The sequence below is a fragment of the Chelonus insularis genome, unplaced genomic scaffold, assembly GCF_013357705.1.
Source record: "Chelonus insularis isolate UGA/USDA-ARS -01 unplaced genomic scaffold, ASM1335770v1 contig_351_pilon, whole genome shotgun sequence".
NCBI lineage: Eukaryota > Metazoa > Arthropoda > Insecta > Hymenoptera > Braconidae > Chelonus > Chelonus insularis.
Window position 1 is genome coordinate 93756 of NW_023276516.1, and position 14862 is coordinate 108617.

The following is a 14862-nucleotide window of genomic DNA, read 5'->3' on the forward strand; positions in this document are numbered from 1 at the left end:
AAAAAAAACTATTTTATGAGTTTAAAACTAAATAAATATTAAGATTGACTACTAATAAATAATAAATAAATAAAAATATTTTTTTTTCAATTAGTATTTACAAAAAAATTGTAAAGATGATTGATATTTATGGGAATATGAATCATTTGATTCAAGTTATTAATTGAATTTGAACTACCTTACATAATTTAATTCGAAGTTAAGTCTTTTCTTACTGATTATACAGTTCCAAGTACATTTTCTTTGGAAACTCTTGGTGCTGGTTGTGGAAATTTATTAAATTCTTTATATATGTTTATTATTTCATGATGACTTGAATTTTCATTTTCATCATCATCATCATCAATACTTAAGATATCCATATCGTCTTTGTTGTTATTATTTTGTTTTAATGATTTTGGTGAAAAAGTTGCTTTATGTTTTTCATTATTAACAAACTTGTCAGTATTTTCGTTGACATAGATTACTTGAGAACTAGACGATTTTTTCTTGTTATGTGTAGATAATCTTTTACTACTTTCATCTTGTTTTAATTTTAGTGATTTTGAGCGTGTAGTATTTAAATCTTGAATTTTTTGGGGAGTCATTTTCATTGGCAGTAGTTCATGATTATTTTCATTCAAATAATGTTTAACAAAACTTTTTTTCTCGAATTTTATTTTTGGTGTATTCGAATGAGTTTTAATATCTGAAGATGAATCCATTTTTAATTTATCGTTATTGATACTTTTTTTTAATTGCGATTTTTTTGGTGTGCTATATACTTGAAATTCTTCTTTCTTTTTTTGTTGTTGATTATGAATTTTTTTATTGATTTTATTAATTATATTTCGTCTTATTTCTTCTAAAGCCTGATATTTTTTATTACTAATATTTCGATGATGCTTAACGATACTTATTAATCTTTGGTAGGTCGATCTAGGGATTCCGTCCATTTCAATATCAACACCTAAATCTAACAATTTTTGCTCCAAACCACTTAATACCTCTTCTTTAAAATGACTCATTTTTTTGTTGGAGATTGTACTTTTGTGAACAAATTCATCTTGATCCGATTCAGTAAGTTCTTGAGACGATAAATCTCGATTTTCCGTCGATTGAGATTCTTCTGAATCTTCGGATTGTGATAAAACTTCACTTTCTGAATCACCAGCATCAGATTGACTAGGGGATGCATTTATTTTTGTATTCATTGTTTTAAGTAAATTTCTCTTTACTTTACTATGTTGTTTTGGTAATGTATGATCGATTTTTTTTTCATCAGTCGAAACTTTTGAATGAATACTCTGACTTTTGAATTTTGTTTCATGAAGTGAATGCTTTTCTCGAGAATCTAGAGAATCAGATTTCAAATGACTTTGATTTTGTAAATTAGACGAATCATTCTCGATTTTATCACTTGAATCTGTGAAATTGGCACTAACTTTGTCTTCAACATCAACAGTGTTATGTTGTCCGTCAAAAAATTTGATGTTTTTTTCTTTTTTATCATTAATAGAATTTTTTCTATGTAATTCATTTTCTTCATATTGCCTCGAAACAATAAATGGCTTAGTTACACTCTGAACATTTTCATCAAAATTTTTGGATTTTTCTTCTAATCTTTTAATGTTAATTATATACTCATTTCTCATTCTTTCAGCCATTTCTTGTGTCATTTTTAATTGTATTGATAATTCTTCGATATCTTTCGTATGCTGAAATTCTATTTGATCTATCTTCGATTTCCAATATTCTTCTTGACTTATTAATTTTGATTGAATTATTTCTAAATTTGGAGCTGATTGTTGTGATGATAATTCTTGTATTTGATCTGTCAACCGATGTATTTCATTTTCTTGTTTTTTCAGTAGTTCTTTCAAATTTTCTTTTTCATTATCTAACTGATTAGATTTCTTCTCATCCTCTCGTAAATGTTTGATTTCATTAAAAAACAAGGTTATTAAGTTATTCATTTCTTCTTGATTCTTTTTATGTTCTTCCTCTACAACTCTATCTTTATTGACCTCATTACTTTGAATATCCGTTGTTTGATTCTCATAATTTTTTTCATTTAATTTTACACTTCTAGGTGATTTTTCTGTTTCATTACTGGTTACTCTCTCTTTTTGATTCAATCTTTCTTTTAAATTCTTTATTTCATCCTGTAATTTTTCATTTTCAGTTTTAGATTGGTCATGAACTGGTGAACTAGACGATATTTGCGATGAATTAGAATGACGACGAACAATATGAAAACTTGTACAAAAAGCAGAAGAGAATGTTTTTATACAGTAAGGACACTTATAGATATCTTTTGGAGATTCATTGTACATTTTTTCGAATATTTTATATTTACTTTTCAATTTGAAAAGATCTTCATCAGCTAAAGCTAATTCTTTTTTTAATTTAACATTTTCTTCCATTTTTGATCGTAATTCATCTTTTAATATCACAACACTGTGATCTAAATATTGTTTGCAATATAATAAATATTCCACTGACAGTTGTGCTAGTCTAAACAATTTTACAAAATTGGGATCAAGTATTTTTACATCATATTCCGAATCTAGATTATAATCTATGATACTATTTATGTTTTCATCAATTATTAAAAAATTTCTATCTTGTATGACACGTTCTATATCTATTCCAGCTGAAAAAAAACATTATCTACAGTAATAATAAAAATTAATAGATTAGCAGTTAATGAAAAAAAGAGTAAACAGGAAACTTACCTATACGGTTCCAATCAATACGCACTTTATTCTTATGCATATTGAAATAAAAACCAGAATCTCTAGCCAGTTTTGGAAAATCATGATACCAATTAATTCCAGTTCTAAAGGAAAAAGCCATTTTTTTCCTTGAAGTATTATTGTGTGTATATGTTTTCCTTTACATAACCTCTATTATTATGATGTTTAACCTTATAGTTAAATCACTTCATGACTATTAATAAATATATACATTATCAAAATATTTTCTTCCTTCATATTATTTTTCTAAATTTATAAAATATTACATTAATACATATATGTACATATATATGTATAGGTATTTTTAATTACAACTAGTAAATACTAATATTACAAATGGATGGTTTATCGGACGCTATGTATACATATATGGAACATAGATAAATAACAAATTTTTTGTGTGTATGAATTATATCTAGGTAACAACCAATAGCCTTTGTTAATTTACAAATCGATATTGTCTGTATTTTTTGAAATGATTCTACCATATTTTTTCTCCTCAAGTGAAAATACTTAATAAAATGATTTAAAGACTTGTTAAGTATATAGTTTTACATCGAGTTATTATTAGTTTTGATTTATTTTGATGTTTCATTATTACATTACAAACGATAATGTGTGTAAAAAAATAGTAGGTTAAAATAATAGTAACAGAATAACAAAGGGAATCTACGCACACCATGATAATGAAAAATAGAATATTGTAATTAAAATTGCTGCTATTGAAAAAGTGAGATATAATAGTTCATTACATACAACTTATTAAACATAAAAGATTCGATTTAATCGACGTGTTAGTCAGACATTGTATAGTCAAGTATTCCTATCCGTTCAATTTTGGTTAACCGAATCATAGATTTAATCAAATTAGCAATGGACAGTAGTAAAAAGTATAATAATCCAAATCCAAGATTAGTAGCTAATCCTTTTAGTAAATTATTCTTTTGGTAAGATTTATTCATTATATATAAAACAGAATTTTTATTCAATTTGTTTAATTTTCAATAATGATACACAGTCAAATAAAAATAATATTGAAACGGTAATTTTCATGCCATTTTCAGGTGGTTGAAACCATTATTTCAGTATGGAAGAACTCATGATTTAGATGTTAAAGATCTTCATAATGTCTTACCTGAGGATCTTAGTGAAAGTCTTGGTGATGTTCTTGAAAGGTAAATTTATTTATATTTCATAGATGAGTTGTTAAAAATGTAATTTATAAAAAAACGTTTATTTTATAATATTTTCTGATGATTAATATTTATTCAAAGGAATTGGAGTAAAGAAAAAGATGCTGCAAAAGAAGAAAAAAGAGTTCCTAAATTAAGAAGTGCATTACAAAACACTTATTGGTATTCTAATATTTATCTTGGATTTTGGACATTGTTATGCGTTTTTTTTCGGTAAATTTTGATATTTAATTAACTACTTTTATTATATTATTGAAAGAAATTCTATATTTTAATTCATAATATGAATATATTTTTTTCAATTGTTTGTTTAATTTATTTATAGAATACTTCAACCATATATTTTAGGCCGCCTTATATGGCATTTTGATTCCCGGTCTAACAGCACAATTGTTGAAGCATATATCTATGCCACTGGTGTTGTGTTAATTTTATGGTTAAATGGATTTCTTGAACACCATACTAGTTCAAAACAAATGGAATTTGGTATGAGAGTACGAGTTGCTTGTTCTTCATTAGTTTATAGAAAGGTAAAAAAAGTTGAAACGTTATAAAATAATTACATTCAATTTAATTTATAATCTATTATAAATATATTTTATTACAGATACTTAAATTATCAGTATCAGCAGCAAATAAAGCAGCATCTGGACAAGTACTTAATCTTTTATCAAACGATGTTTCGAGATTTGATAATTTATTTCTCTTCATCCACTATTTATGGATAATGCCATTTCAAGGAATAGTAACAGCATATTTGATTTGGCAAAATGTGGGTTTGGCTACTTTAGCAGGAATATTTGTTATGATAATTCAAACAATACCTCTTCAATTATGCTTAAGTAAATGGATTTATAAATTTCGTGGAAAAGTAGCCGTTCGCACTGATGAGCGAGTACGATTAATGGCTGAGATAGTTGGTGGAATTAAAGTTATTAAAATGTACACCTGGGAAAAGCCATTTCAGCATCTTGTTGCATTAGCAAGAGAATATGAAATTGATATACTTACAATCGTATCGTACTTAAGAGGTTTTAGTTATGCTACATATGTTTTTTCTGAACGTGTGGGTACTTTTTTTACAATAATGATATTTGTACTTAATGGAAATAATGTATCAGCTGATGTGGTATTTTCAGTAGCTCAACATATGCATAAACTTCAGCTTACAATGGCTATTTTTTGTCCATTAGCAATAGCGTCTATTGCCGAATGTTTAGTAACCATAAATAGACTCGAAGATTTTTTATTGCTCGAGGAAAATCGACCATTAACGATTTCTGCATCAGCTACCAACAATAAAACAATTATTCAAATAAAAGAAATGAGTGCATCTTGGGTTGAAAAACTTATTGCAAATACGTTACATGATATAAACATAACAATAGAGTCAAGGCAACTCTGTGCCTTTGTGGGACCAATAGGTGCAGGAAAAAGTTCACTATTATTATTAATTTTAGGTGAGCTTAACGCTAATCGTGGTCATGTTATTGTTAGAGGAGAAGTATCATATGCAAGTCAGGAACCTTGGATATTTGCGGGTTCAGTAAAAAATAATATTATTTTTGGTCAACCTTATGATGATAAAAAGTACCAAAAAGTGATTAAAGCGTGCTCTTTAATAAAAGATTTTAATCAACTACCTCAAGGTGATAAAACATTAGTAGGAGAAAATGGAGCAGGATTAAGTGGTGGACAAAAAGCAAGAATAAATTTAGCTAGAGCTGTATACAGAGATGCTGATATTTATTTATTAGATGATCCACTTTCAGCAGTTGATACCCATGTAGGACGAAGAATATTTGATGATTGTATCAAGGAATTACTTAAAGATAAAACAAGAATTTTAGTTACTCATCAAATTCAATACCTGAAAGAAGTTGATTTTATCGTTATGTTAAATAATGGGGTGATTCAAAAGCAAGGAATTTACAAAGATTTTGATAAAGAACATTTTGAAATTTTACATTCAAATAGTACTGATGAGACAAATGAAATGAATGATGATGGAGACAGAGAATCAACTCCATCAGCAGAAGTTGTTTCTTCTCTTGACACTTTTTATAAGTCAGAAGAAGATAATGAAAATGAGCCAGAAGAAACAAAAGAATTGATGGCTTCTGGAGGTGTGAAAAAAAGTTTATACTGGAAATATTTCCGAGCTGGAAGTTCTATTTGGATACTATTGCTTTTTCTGTTTTTTGCAATTCTCGGACAAATTGGCAGTAGTGGTTCTGATTATTGGGTTTCTTATTGGACTACACAAGAGGAAATAAAATTTAGGAATACATTGAATAAAAATATCAACATTTCTTATGATAATTATACAACGTATGAAAATTCAACAGATTTAGAATTATTTAACAATAGTTCGATACTTAATGATGATGATGATATTATAACTGAAAAATTGATTCAAAACTCAACAAATTTTACTCATTCAAATGACAATGAAACTAAGACTGTAAATTTTAATTATATTGATGAAAATTTTGCACTATGGATTTATGGAACATTGATACTACTGAGTGTTATTATGACAACTGCAAGAAACATGACATTTTTAAAAATTTGTATGAATGCAAGTAAAAGTTTACACAATACAATGTTCGCTTGTATATTAAAAGCACCAATGAGATTTTTTCATACAAATTCATCTGGAAGAATACTGAATAGATTTTCGAAAGATGTTGGATGTGTCGATGAATTATTGCCCAAATCTATGATCGAAGCTATTCAAATTTATGCAGTTATGATTGGAATTTTTATACAAATTATCATTGTCAACTGGTGGTCTATATTTTTATTAATAATAATGGGTTATTTTTATTGGAAAATAAAAAATGTTTATTTATCAACTGCACAAGATGTGAAAAGATTGGAGGGAGTTACTAAAAGCCCAGTATTTTCTCATGTAAACTCATCATTATCAGGATTAACAACAATAAGATCTTCAAAGAGTCAAGAACTTGTTAGAAAAGAATTTGATAGTTTTCAAAATGTTCATTCAAGTGCATGTTCAACTGTTATTTTTACAAGTGCATGGTTTGGATTATGGTTAGATGTTGTCACAATATTATTTGTTACACTTATAACATACTGTTTTATAATTTTTCATAGTGAATATACATACGCTGGTTCAGTTGGGCTTGCGTTATCGCAAATTTTTGTTCTTTGTGGAATGTTACAGTATGGAATACGTACAACTGCTGAAGCCATGACACAAATGACTAGCGTAGAAAGAATACTCGAGTTTACGAAATTAGAAGAAGAAGGACCATTTGAAAGTGAACCAAATAAAAAACCACTATCAACTTGGCCTGACAAAGGCAAGATTTTATTTCAAAACTTGTACTTAAGATATTCTAAGGATGATGAGCCTATACTTAAAGACTTAAATATTACAATAGAAGCAGAGATGAAAGTAGGAATTGTTGGACGTACTGGTGCTGGAAAATCGTCACTTGTTAATGCTCTCTTTAATTTATGTCAACTTGAAGGTGATATTTTTATTGATGGAATAAATACAAAAACAATTGGTCTTCATGATTTAAGAAATAAATTATCTATAATTCCTCAAGAGCCTATTCTATTTTCTGCAACATTACGTGATAATCTTGATCCATTTCATGAATATCAAGATAATCTTTTATGGAATGCATTAGAAGAAGTAGAACTTAAAACGGCAGTTTCATCATTAGATCATTTCGTGACTCAAGGAGGAAGTAATTTTAGTGCTGGTCAAAGACAGTTGCTTTGCTTAGCAAGAGCCATTATTAGAAATAACAAAATTCTTATTCTTGATGAAGCTACTGCCAATGTTGATCAAAATACTGATGCTCTTATTCAAACAACTATAAGATCCAAATTTAAAAATTGCACTGTTCTGACTATAGCTCATCGTTTAAATACAATTATGGATAGTGATAAAGTTCTAGTATTGGAAAATGGACGAGTTCTTGAATTTGATCATCCGCACATTTTACTTCAAAACCCAGCTGGGGTTTTTACTAAAATGCTGAACGAGACTGGATCATCAATGATTAATAAATTAAAAAAAATATCTGAAAATAGTTATAATACATTGAAAACATTAAATGCTAATAATTCAGCTGAAACAATGCCAAAGTTAAATACAGAATAAAATTGCCAAATACTTTTTTATAATGCCATTATATTGATCAGAGAAATTTTTATAAATTTATTAATATTTCTATTTTTTTAAACAATTTTATTGTAACAATTTATTATAACTCATGTAATAAATTATCTTAATATAAGAAAATATTTGTAAATATTTTTTCTTGTTAATAATTTATTACAATAAAATACATATATTTCATTAATTTTGAAATTGAAAAAATAATTTCATTTATTTTTGCTTATTATCATGATAATTTTTTGTTAAATAAGTTGAACTGAACCATCTTTCACTAAATTAGCAACAGATTTATATTGAACAATGTACTGATCTCCTTCTTTCATGTTTAATTCTTCATCGTGAACGCCAGGTAGAAAAATACCATCAATATCTTTATTAGCTTTAATAAATACGTGCGAATGTAAATTAGGCTTAATAGCTAATTTATCGATTTCATATTCCTTAAAAGTTCCCGGTAAATGTTGAAGAATTATACTTTTTAACAATGTCTCCATATTTAATGCCCAATCTTCAGCAAATTTGAATTCAGCATCAGACAGGTAGCGATCAGTGCGATCACGTTCAACTTCTTTTTTAATTATGTCAATTGCATAAAGTTCTATCTTTTCTAATCTTGTTCTGAGATAGCTAGAAACAAGATATCTTATTCTATCTATTTCCATTCTATGTATTGTCACACGTAAATCATCTTTTGACAAACGTTCTAAATTCTCTTCCATACATGTTATATGACGTAAAAGACACTCAACATGATCTGACATGTGTTGAAGAATTTCTGGAGATGATTTTTCATTTTGCCAAGCTTTTTGAATGTCATCAAGAACTTCAGCTACGGTTTTTGGAGTAGAATCATCTTCATCCAATTCTAAACTATCTTGAAAACTTTCTGTCATTTTATATTATTTTTGTTTTATTCTTATGTTTTCACTAAAAAATAACAAGTATATAAAGTAAAACGAATATCCACTTTACGTTGAATAACAATTATGTTTTAGTTGCTATTTTAGTTAAGACAATATTGTCTTTCTAGTTGTATCACACAGATGTAAGAAAATATCGATGTTTAAATATACATCAGAAAGATATATTTTTCATAAAAATTGCAATTGGAGTTGCAAAATATTAAAACTAAGGAACCGGCATTTGCCGCAAAATTTACTGAGCGTTATAAGCAGCCATATTAAATATATACTCAATTTATAGATGCGTATACCTGTTTTGGAGTGAAATGATAGGAGCAATTGTACATATGATTTGAAGTATACCGTGAAGAATATACAGGATTTAAATAAATGTTACAATTGTTTACAATATATCGAATAATACTTGATGTAATTGTTCGATAAAAATTCATTGTTTTTATCGGTGACAATTGTATTTATTACTCAATAATTTCGTGAATAAGAATTATAACAGTCCTAAAAATGTTAAAATTGAGTGTAGAACATAAAAAACATATGCAATTATTGGCAGAACTACCAATAAATGGTAACAATATTTAATTATTAAATAATTTAAAATAAAATTTTTCAACTAATAGGTTATGTTTATTTTACAGTTTTCCAAAGTTGTTGTAAACTAGTCAATGATTTTTTTCATAAAGGGCACAATTATAAAGCTTACACAACTGTAGCACGTAAGTCACATTAATTTTTATATTTTAAATTTCTGCATTATTTATATTAAATTATTGCCAAATGGTTCAATATTATAGACAAGATCAACATTGAATCAGAGAATATAAAACAATGTGTTGATGGGTTGATTCATTTATTAATTGAATGTGTGAAACATGAGGTAATTATTTTTTAAATTTAAAATACGAATGGTTAATAACAAATTATTAGTAAAAAAAACATTTTAAAACTTCAGTTGAGTTCTAAAAAATTTCAAGAATTTATTATTTCACTGGGATTTGATGATAAAAAAGAAGAATTGCTAAGTAAATTATATACTAGCAAACAAACAACAATTAAGTCATCAATAAAAGATATTGGTTTTGAAGTTTTAAATTATCATAATATAGAATGGAGATTTGAAACACAGGTAGGAACATAAGACAATTGTGATTGCGAAAGTTGTATTATTTAAAGACACATTTTTAAAATTTTTATTCTAGGTTGCTTCCAGATCAATGTTAACTCAACTAGAGCCTATAATAACAATTGATCTTGCGTTAAAAAAAAATACGGACTCTGATGTATCAAAGCATATTATTGTACAATCAGATCCAACAAATATAATAAATCTTTCCAGAGAGTTAGAAGTAGCTCTACAGGAAGGTAGAAGTCAGCACATGCGAAAAATCCAAAGAATAGGAAAACAAATTTAATAATAAAAACAATATAAACAATTATAAATTGTTATTTTTCTTACGATATGTTATAAATTTAACCATTTTACTTACATATATATTTTTTTATATTCTTATTGCTAATAGCATTGACATATCTTTGAATAGAAAATGACAGTAATATCTTGATGAAATTTACATATTCTACTTGAGGTATCTTATTATTCATTTGAAAAATTCAAAGAAGACCTTTTCTAGACAAACTTTGTTAGTCATTTATTAGAATATTAAATTTATTCATTTTTTTCGGCTTCCGAGATCTATAAAATCACGATTCATATTAATTAGAATTTTATCATATACTAGTCTGTTGAATATTAAAATATAAAAATTTGTGAGTTGATATTCTTAATTTTGATTAATTTTTTTTAACTGCAGTGTCTGCGTCACGTTTGTGAACTACACATCATAATTTGAATAAAAATCACCCATATTATGGCGAAAACTTTGTCATTATTTATTGAAAATGTGACTGCACAAAAAATAACAGCCGCTTTTCTTTCTCAAGATCAAAATATAGGACCTCATGAAGCTCGACAAGGGATGCGTTTTAACAATCAAACTGTTGTAGACAAAGTTCCTGACGATATGCTTCATCTAATCGATCCTCATTGGTATCAATTTCCACCGATGAATCCGTTATGGCATTTAATTTTAGGAATAGTGATGGTTATTATTGGAATAATTGGCTGGTGTGGAAATGGAGTTGTTGTATATGTTTTTTTAATGACTCCATCACTCAGAACTCCAAGTAATCTTCTTGTTGTTAATTTAGCTTTCTCGGATTTTTTAATGATGGTTATTATGTCTCCGCCAATGGTCATTAACTGCTGGTACGAAACGTGGATACTTGGTGAGTAAATAATCATGATTTTAATAGATAATTAATGTAATAATTCATATAACATCCATTGTTTAGGTCCTTTGATGTGTGACATTTATGCAATGGTTGGTTCTCTTTGTGGTGGAGCATCTATTTGGACCATGACTGCAATTGCTATGGATCGTTATAATGTTATAGTTAAAGTCAGTGATGTTTTTATTATTAAAAAAAATTCACAACTATAATCAAGTTGTTTCTAATAAATCAACGAATGATTGTAGGGAATGTCAGGTACCCCATTTACTATAAAAAAAGCTTTATTAGAAATTCTCTTAATTTGGTTATTTGCTGGAATATGGACTATTTTACCGATAGTTGGATGGAATAGATATGTTCCAGAAGGAAACATGACTGCATGTGGAACTGACTATTTGACTAAGAATTGGATTTCTAAATCTTACATTTTGATTTATTCAATCTTTGTTTATTATACACCACTTTTTATTATCATCTATAGTTATTGGTTTATTGTAGCGGTAAAGGAATTATTTTATATTCGTAAATGAAAAATTGAATAAAGAGGAATTTAACACGTTCTAATAATTCTCTTTTTTAGACTGTTGCAGCTCATGAGAAAGCAATGAGAGAGCAAGCGAAAAAAATGAACGTTACGTCTCTTCGTAGTGGTGAACAAGATTCAACCAGTGCAGAAGCAAAATTAGCTAAGGTGGCTCTTGTTACAATATCACTATGGTTCATGGCTTGGACACCGTACTTGGTGATAAATTACGCTGGTATTTTCGAAAGTGCTCATATAAGCCCACTTTTTACAATATGGGGATCACTTTTTGCAAAAACAAATGCATGCTATAATCCAATCGTATATGGAATAAGTCATCCAAAATATCGGGCTGCATTAAAAGAGAAATTGCCATTTTTAGTGTGCGGGTCTGATGAAACGGGTAAAAAAAGTGGAAATGCATCTGCAACAACTAATGTCGACAGTCAATAATAATGACTAAATTACTCAATAAATTATCAAAAAATAACGTAATAAATAATACAAAGTAGATATTATTGTAGGAATAAAATAACCCAAGTATTTAAGATTGCCTGAAGGGTTTATTTACTTATACAAAATAAACAGCAGATACAGTATTGACTGCAATTCGATTCAGTGTATTTATTGTTGAAAAAAATCATTAAAATTGATAAAAAATGGCATTCAGCCTATACATGTAGTGTAAACGTTTCGAATAGTGGTGCTAGACGATTCGTAAACTGCATAATAGTCAGAATACATTTACTATCAATTTTGAATGATAAATAAAATTACCAATCCTTGATAATTATTTATTTATAATTTGATGTTATCATTAAAAATTCTCTTGTTCTTACATCCTCTACCTCATACATTTAAAATTAATTTCAATAAGTTGTATATACAGTTCTTAGATAATAAAATATACCGTGCATTTATTCAATCATCGATAATATCATTCAATAAGTTGAATTGCAATTTTTCTCATTGATTTTCACACAGTTATCCATTTGAGTGGTGAATTTATTTTACGATGTTAAATTTATAAAATCGAGTCTTTGAATGGTCTTAATTTCGATTCTTTACCTTTTGAATTAGAAAATAGTAATGATGTATTTATGCATTAGCCTTCTCTCCATCAGTAACGGTGGTAGTAGTGGAAACAGCATCACTTTGGTTCGAATTACCACCACAGGCCAATGATGGAAATCTTGCATGAAGTGCTGCACGGTATTTAGGATGACTAAAATATCAATAGTTGACAGATAAATAAATAAGAAAATTTGTTTTTAAAATAATTTATAATTATGAAATATTAAAAATGAAAGAACTTACCTGATACCATAGACAATTGGATTGTAAACAGCATTTGCTTTGGCGAAAACAGATCCCCAGATGGTGAAAAGCGGGCTAATTCTAGCACTTTCGAATACACCAGCATAGTTGATCACTAAGTATGGAGTCCATGCCATGAACCAAAGAGAAATTGTCATTAATGCAACCTGTAATAAAAAAATAATATATTTTATAATTTTTGAAAATAATGTGTTAGCCTTTAAAATTAAAAACGATAAACCTTAGCAAGTTTGCATTCAGCACTGGTATTCTGATTTTCTTGAGATCGAAGTGATGCAACATTCATTTTCTTTGCTTGTTCTCGCATATTTTTTTCATGAGCAGTAACTGCTTTTAAAATGAAAAAGTAACTGTAGATAATCAGGAAAAGTGGTAAATAGTATACGAATACACTATAAACCAAAATGTATGATCTTGATAGCCAATCTTTGGTAAGATAATCTGTACCGCAAGCGGTCATATTACCTTCAGGTACATATCTAAAATAATATCATTGCATTTTAATAGCTATTTTTTTTATTGATAATTGATATATTGAATGATTACTTTTTGAGAATTAAAGAATAGAAAATTCCGTGCGTACCGATTCCAACCAAATAATGGTGCTATAGTCCATCCAAGACAAAATATCCAAATACCAAGAATACGAAGAAGAGCACCATTGATGGTCATAGGTTTAGCAGATAACCCTTTAACAATTACATTGTATCTATCAAAGGCAATCATTGTCATAGACCAAATGGAGCCACATCCGAACAGGGAGCCAGCACATGCATATAGTTCACACATTAATGGGCCAAAGACCCAAGTTTCATAATAACAATTGATGACCTAGAATGAATAATTTTCATTATGATTATCATGTTTATTTTTTTTCTGATAAAATAATTAATCAAAATACTTTATACCATGGGTGGTGCCATGGTGAACATCATAAGAAAATCGCTGAATGCAAGATTGACAACCAAAAGATTACTTGGCGTACGAAGAGCTTTGGTTGTAGTGAAAATATAAACGACCATACCATTTCCGAGAATTGAAACCATCCCAAGACATCCAATAACAAAACCGAGAATACCATGCCAAAGTGGGTTCATTGGTGGAAATTGATACCAATGTGCATCAACCATATGCAACATTTCAGGGGGTACTTTGTCGACAACCGTTTGGTTGCCCATACCACTCGACCAACCACCACTGCCATATGCAGCAAAACGAGGACCTGATATCACTGACATATTGAACTGAAATATATGAAAACAATATTTAATCATTATCTACACAATAACAAAGTTACCTTTAAACTTTTTTTTAAAAAAAACTTACTTAAGTTATGTTCTGATTGTTGTTATTATTATTAATACTTGGAAAAAATTGCTATTAAACAAACTAATCCAAGTTGATGAAATCACGGGTGCACAATTTTCTAAAAGGAAATCGGAATTAGGTTTGGAGCTAAACGGTCCACTGTCGGATGCGGCTCAACGTATTGCTTGGAAGTTTGCTTTAAATATGAATTGTTACTCTAAATTGCACCGTTCATATGTGCTTTAAGATGCCCGACTATTATATGTTTACGAAACTCTAAGTCGCCAAATAGTCTTAAGATATACCTTATTGAGTTAAAGAGGACTTAAGAATACCTAAGGACAACTTAAGTTCTCCAAACTGAAACCTTAGTTATGTCAACACAAAT

The 14862-nt window shown here is 28.2% G+C and overlaps 6 protein-coding genes across 6 annotated transcripts; 3 read left to right on the forward strand and 3 right to left on the reverse strand.

The window, feature by feature from the left end:
• Window positions 1-89: 89 nt before the first annotated feature.
• LOC118066638 (DAZ interacting zinc finger protein 1) lies at window positions 90-3062 on the reverse strand. Its single transcript, XM_035082824.1, has 2 exons — window positions 2718-3062; window positions 90-2635 (listed from the first exon to the last, which is right to left on the reverse strand). The coding sequence occupies exons 1-2, from the start codon at window positions 2836-2838 to the stop codon at window positions 219-221; spliced, it is 2538 nt and encodes an 845-aa protein (XP_034938715.1). The 5' UTR covers window positions 2839-3062; the 3' UTR covers window positions 90-218.
• Window positions 3063-3199: 137 nt separating this feature from the next.
• LOC118066635 (multidrug resistance-associated protein 4-like) lies at window positions 3200-8112 on the forward strand. Its single transcript, XM_035082822.1, has 5 exons — window positions 3200-3685; window positions 3803-3913; window positions 4013-4144; window positions 4257-4461; window positions 4539-8112. Exons 1-5 carry the CDS (start codon window positions 3612-3614, stop codon window positions 8073-8075), a joined length of 4059 nt encoding a protein of 1352 aa, XP_034938713.1. The 5' UTR covers window positions 3200-3611; the 3' UTR covers window positions 8076-8112.
• Window positions 8113-8281: 169 nt separating this feature from the next.
• Sld5 (DNA replication complex GINS protein Sld5) lies at window positions 8282-9270 on the reverse strand. Its single transcript, XM_035082738.1, has one exon. The coding sequence runs from the start codon at window positions 8984-8986 to the stop codon at window positions 8336-8338; it is 651 nt and encodes a 216-aa protein (XP_034938629.1). The 5' UTR covers window positions 8987-9270; the 3' UTR covers window positions 8282-8335.
• A 158-nt stretch (window positions 9271-9428) lies between these two features.
• Window positions 9429-12390, forward strand: LOC118066611 (rhodopsin-like). The gene is made up of 8 exons (XM_035082734.1): window positions 9429-9581; window positions 9652-9729; window positions 9808-9890; window positions 9966-10139; window positions 10213-11299; window positions 11366-11472; window positions 11551-11805; window positions 11886-12390. The coding sequence occupies exons 5-8, from the start codon at window positions 10882-10884 to the stop codon at window positions 12279-12281; spliced, it is 1176 nt and encodes a 391-aa protein (XP_034938625.1). The 5' UTR covers window positions 9429-9581; window positions 9652-9729; window positions 9808-9890; window positions 9966-10139; window positions 10213-10881; the 3' UTR covers window positions 12282-12390.
• On the forward strand, window positions 9518-10425 carry LOC118066602 (uncharacterized). The gene is made up of 4 exons (XM_035082725.1): window positions 9518-9581; window positions 9652-9729; window positions 9808-9890; window positions 10213-10425. The coding sequence occupies exons 1-4, from the start codon at window positions 9518-9520 to the stop codon at window positions 10423-10425; spliced, it is 438 nt and encodes a 145-aa protein (XP_034938616.1).
• Window positions 12372-14716, reverse strand: Rh6 (Rhodopsin 6). The gene is made up of 6 exons (XM_035082735.1): window positions 14493-14716; window positions 14075-14410; window positions 13750-13997; window positions 13387-13645; window positions 13146-13312; window positions 12372-13053 (listed from the first exon to the last, which is right to left on the reverse strand). The coding sequence occupies exons 2-6, from the start codon at window positions 14402-14404 to the stop codon at window positions 12927-12929; spliced, it is 1131 nt and encodes a 376-aa protein (XP_034938626.1). The 5' UTR covers window positions 14405-14410; window positions 14493-14716; the 3' UTR covers window positions 12372-12926.
• Between the last annotated feature and the right edge of the window lie 146 nt (window positions 14717-14862).

Excerpts from the sequence above, each read along its gene's own strand:
- Rh6 (XM_035082735.1), bottom strand. The coding sequence starts at position 14,404 with ATGTCAGTGATATCAGGTCCTCGTTTTGCTGCATATGGCAGTGGTGGT. Across the intron at positions 13,998-14,074 it reads TCACCATGGCACCACCCATG|GTCATCAATTGTTATTATGA; the intron begins GTATAAAGTATT and ends TATTCATTCTAG. Across the intron at positions 13,054-13,145 it reads CCAATTGTCTATGGTATCAG|TCATCCTAAATACCGTGCAG; the intron begins GTAAGTTCTTTC and ends TTGATATTTTAG.
- LOC118066611 (XM_035082734.1), top strand. The coding sequence starts at position 10,882 with ATGGCGAAAACTTTGTCATTATTTATTGAAAATGTGACTGCACAAAAA. Across the intron at positions 11,300-11,365 it reads GTACGAAACGTGGATACTTG|GTCCTTTGATGTGTGACATT; the intron begins GTGAGTAAATAA and ends TCCATTGTTTAG. Across the intron at positions 11,806-11,885 it reads GTTATTGGTTTATTGTAGCG|ACTGTTGCAGCTCATGAGAA; the intron begins GTAAAGGAATTA and ends TCTCTTTTTTAG.
- LOC118066602 (XM_035082725.1), top strand. The coding sequence starts at position 9,518 with ATGTTAAAATTGAGTGTAGAACATAAAAAACATATGCAATTATTGGCA. Across the intron at positions 9,582-9,651 it reads GGCAGAACTACCAATAAATG|TTTTCCAAAGTTGTTGTAAA; the intron begins GTAACAATATTT and ends TTTATTTTACAG. Across the intron at positions 9,891-10,212 it reads TTGAATGTGTGAAACATGAG|GTTGCTTCCAGATCAATGTT; the intron begins GTAATTATTTTT and ends TTTTTATTCTAG.
- LOC118066635 (XM_035082822.1), top strand. The coding sequence starts at position 3,612 with ATGGACAGTAGTAAAAAGTATAATAATCCAAATCCAAGATTAGTAGCT. Across the intron at positions 4,145-4,256 it reads TTGTTATGCGTTTTTTTTCG|AATACTTCAACCATATATTT; the intron begins GTAAATTTTGAT and ends ATTTATTTATAG. Across the intron at positions 4,462-4,538 it reads CTTCATTAGTTTATAGAAAG|ATACTTAAATTATCAGTATC; the intron begins GTAAAAAAAGTT and ends ATTTTATTACAG.
- LOC118066638 (XM_035082824.1), bottom strand. The coding sequence starts at position 2,838 with ATGGCTTTTTCCTTTAGAACTGGAATTAATTGGTATCATGATTTTCCA. Across the intron at positions 2,636-2,717 it reads TATTGATTGGAACCGTATAG|CTGGAATAGATATAGAACGT; the intron begins GTAAGTTTCCTG and ends GTTTTTTTTCAG.
- Sld5 (XM_035082738.1), bottom strand. The coding sequence starts at position 8,986 with ATGACAGAAAGTTTTCAAGATAGTTTAGAATTGGATGAAGATGATTCT.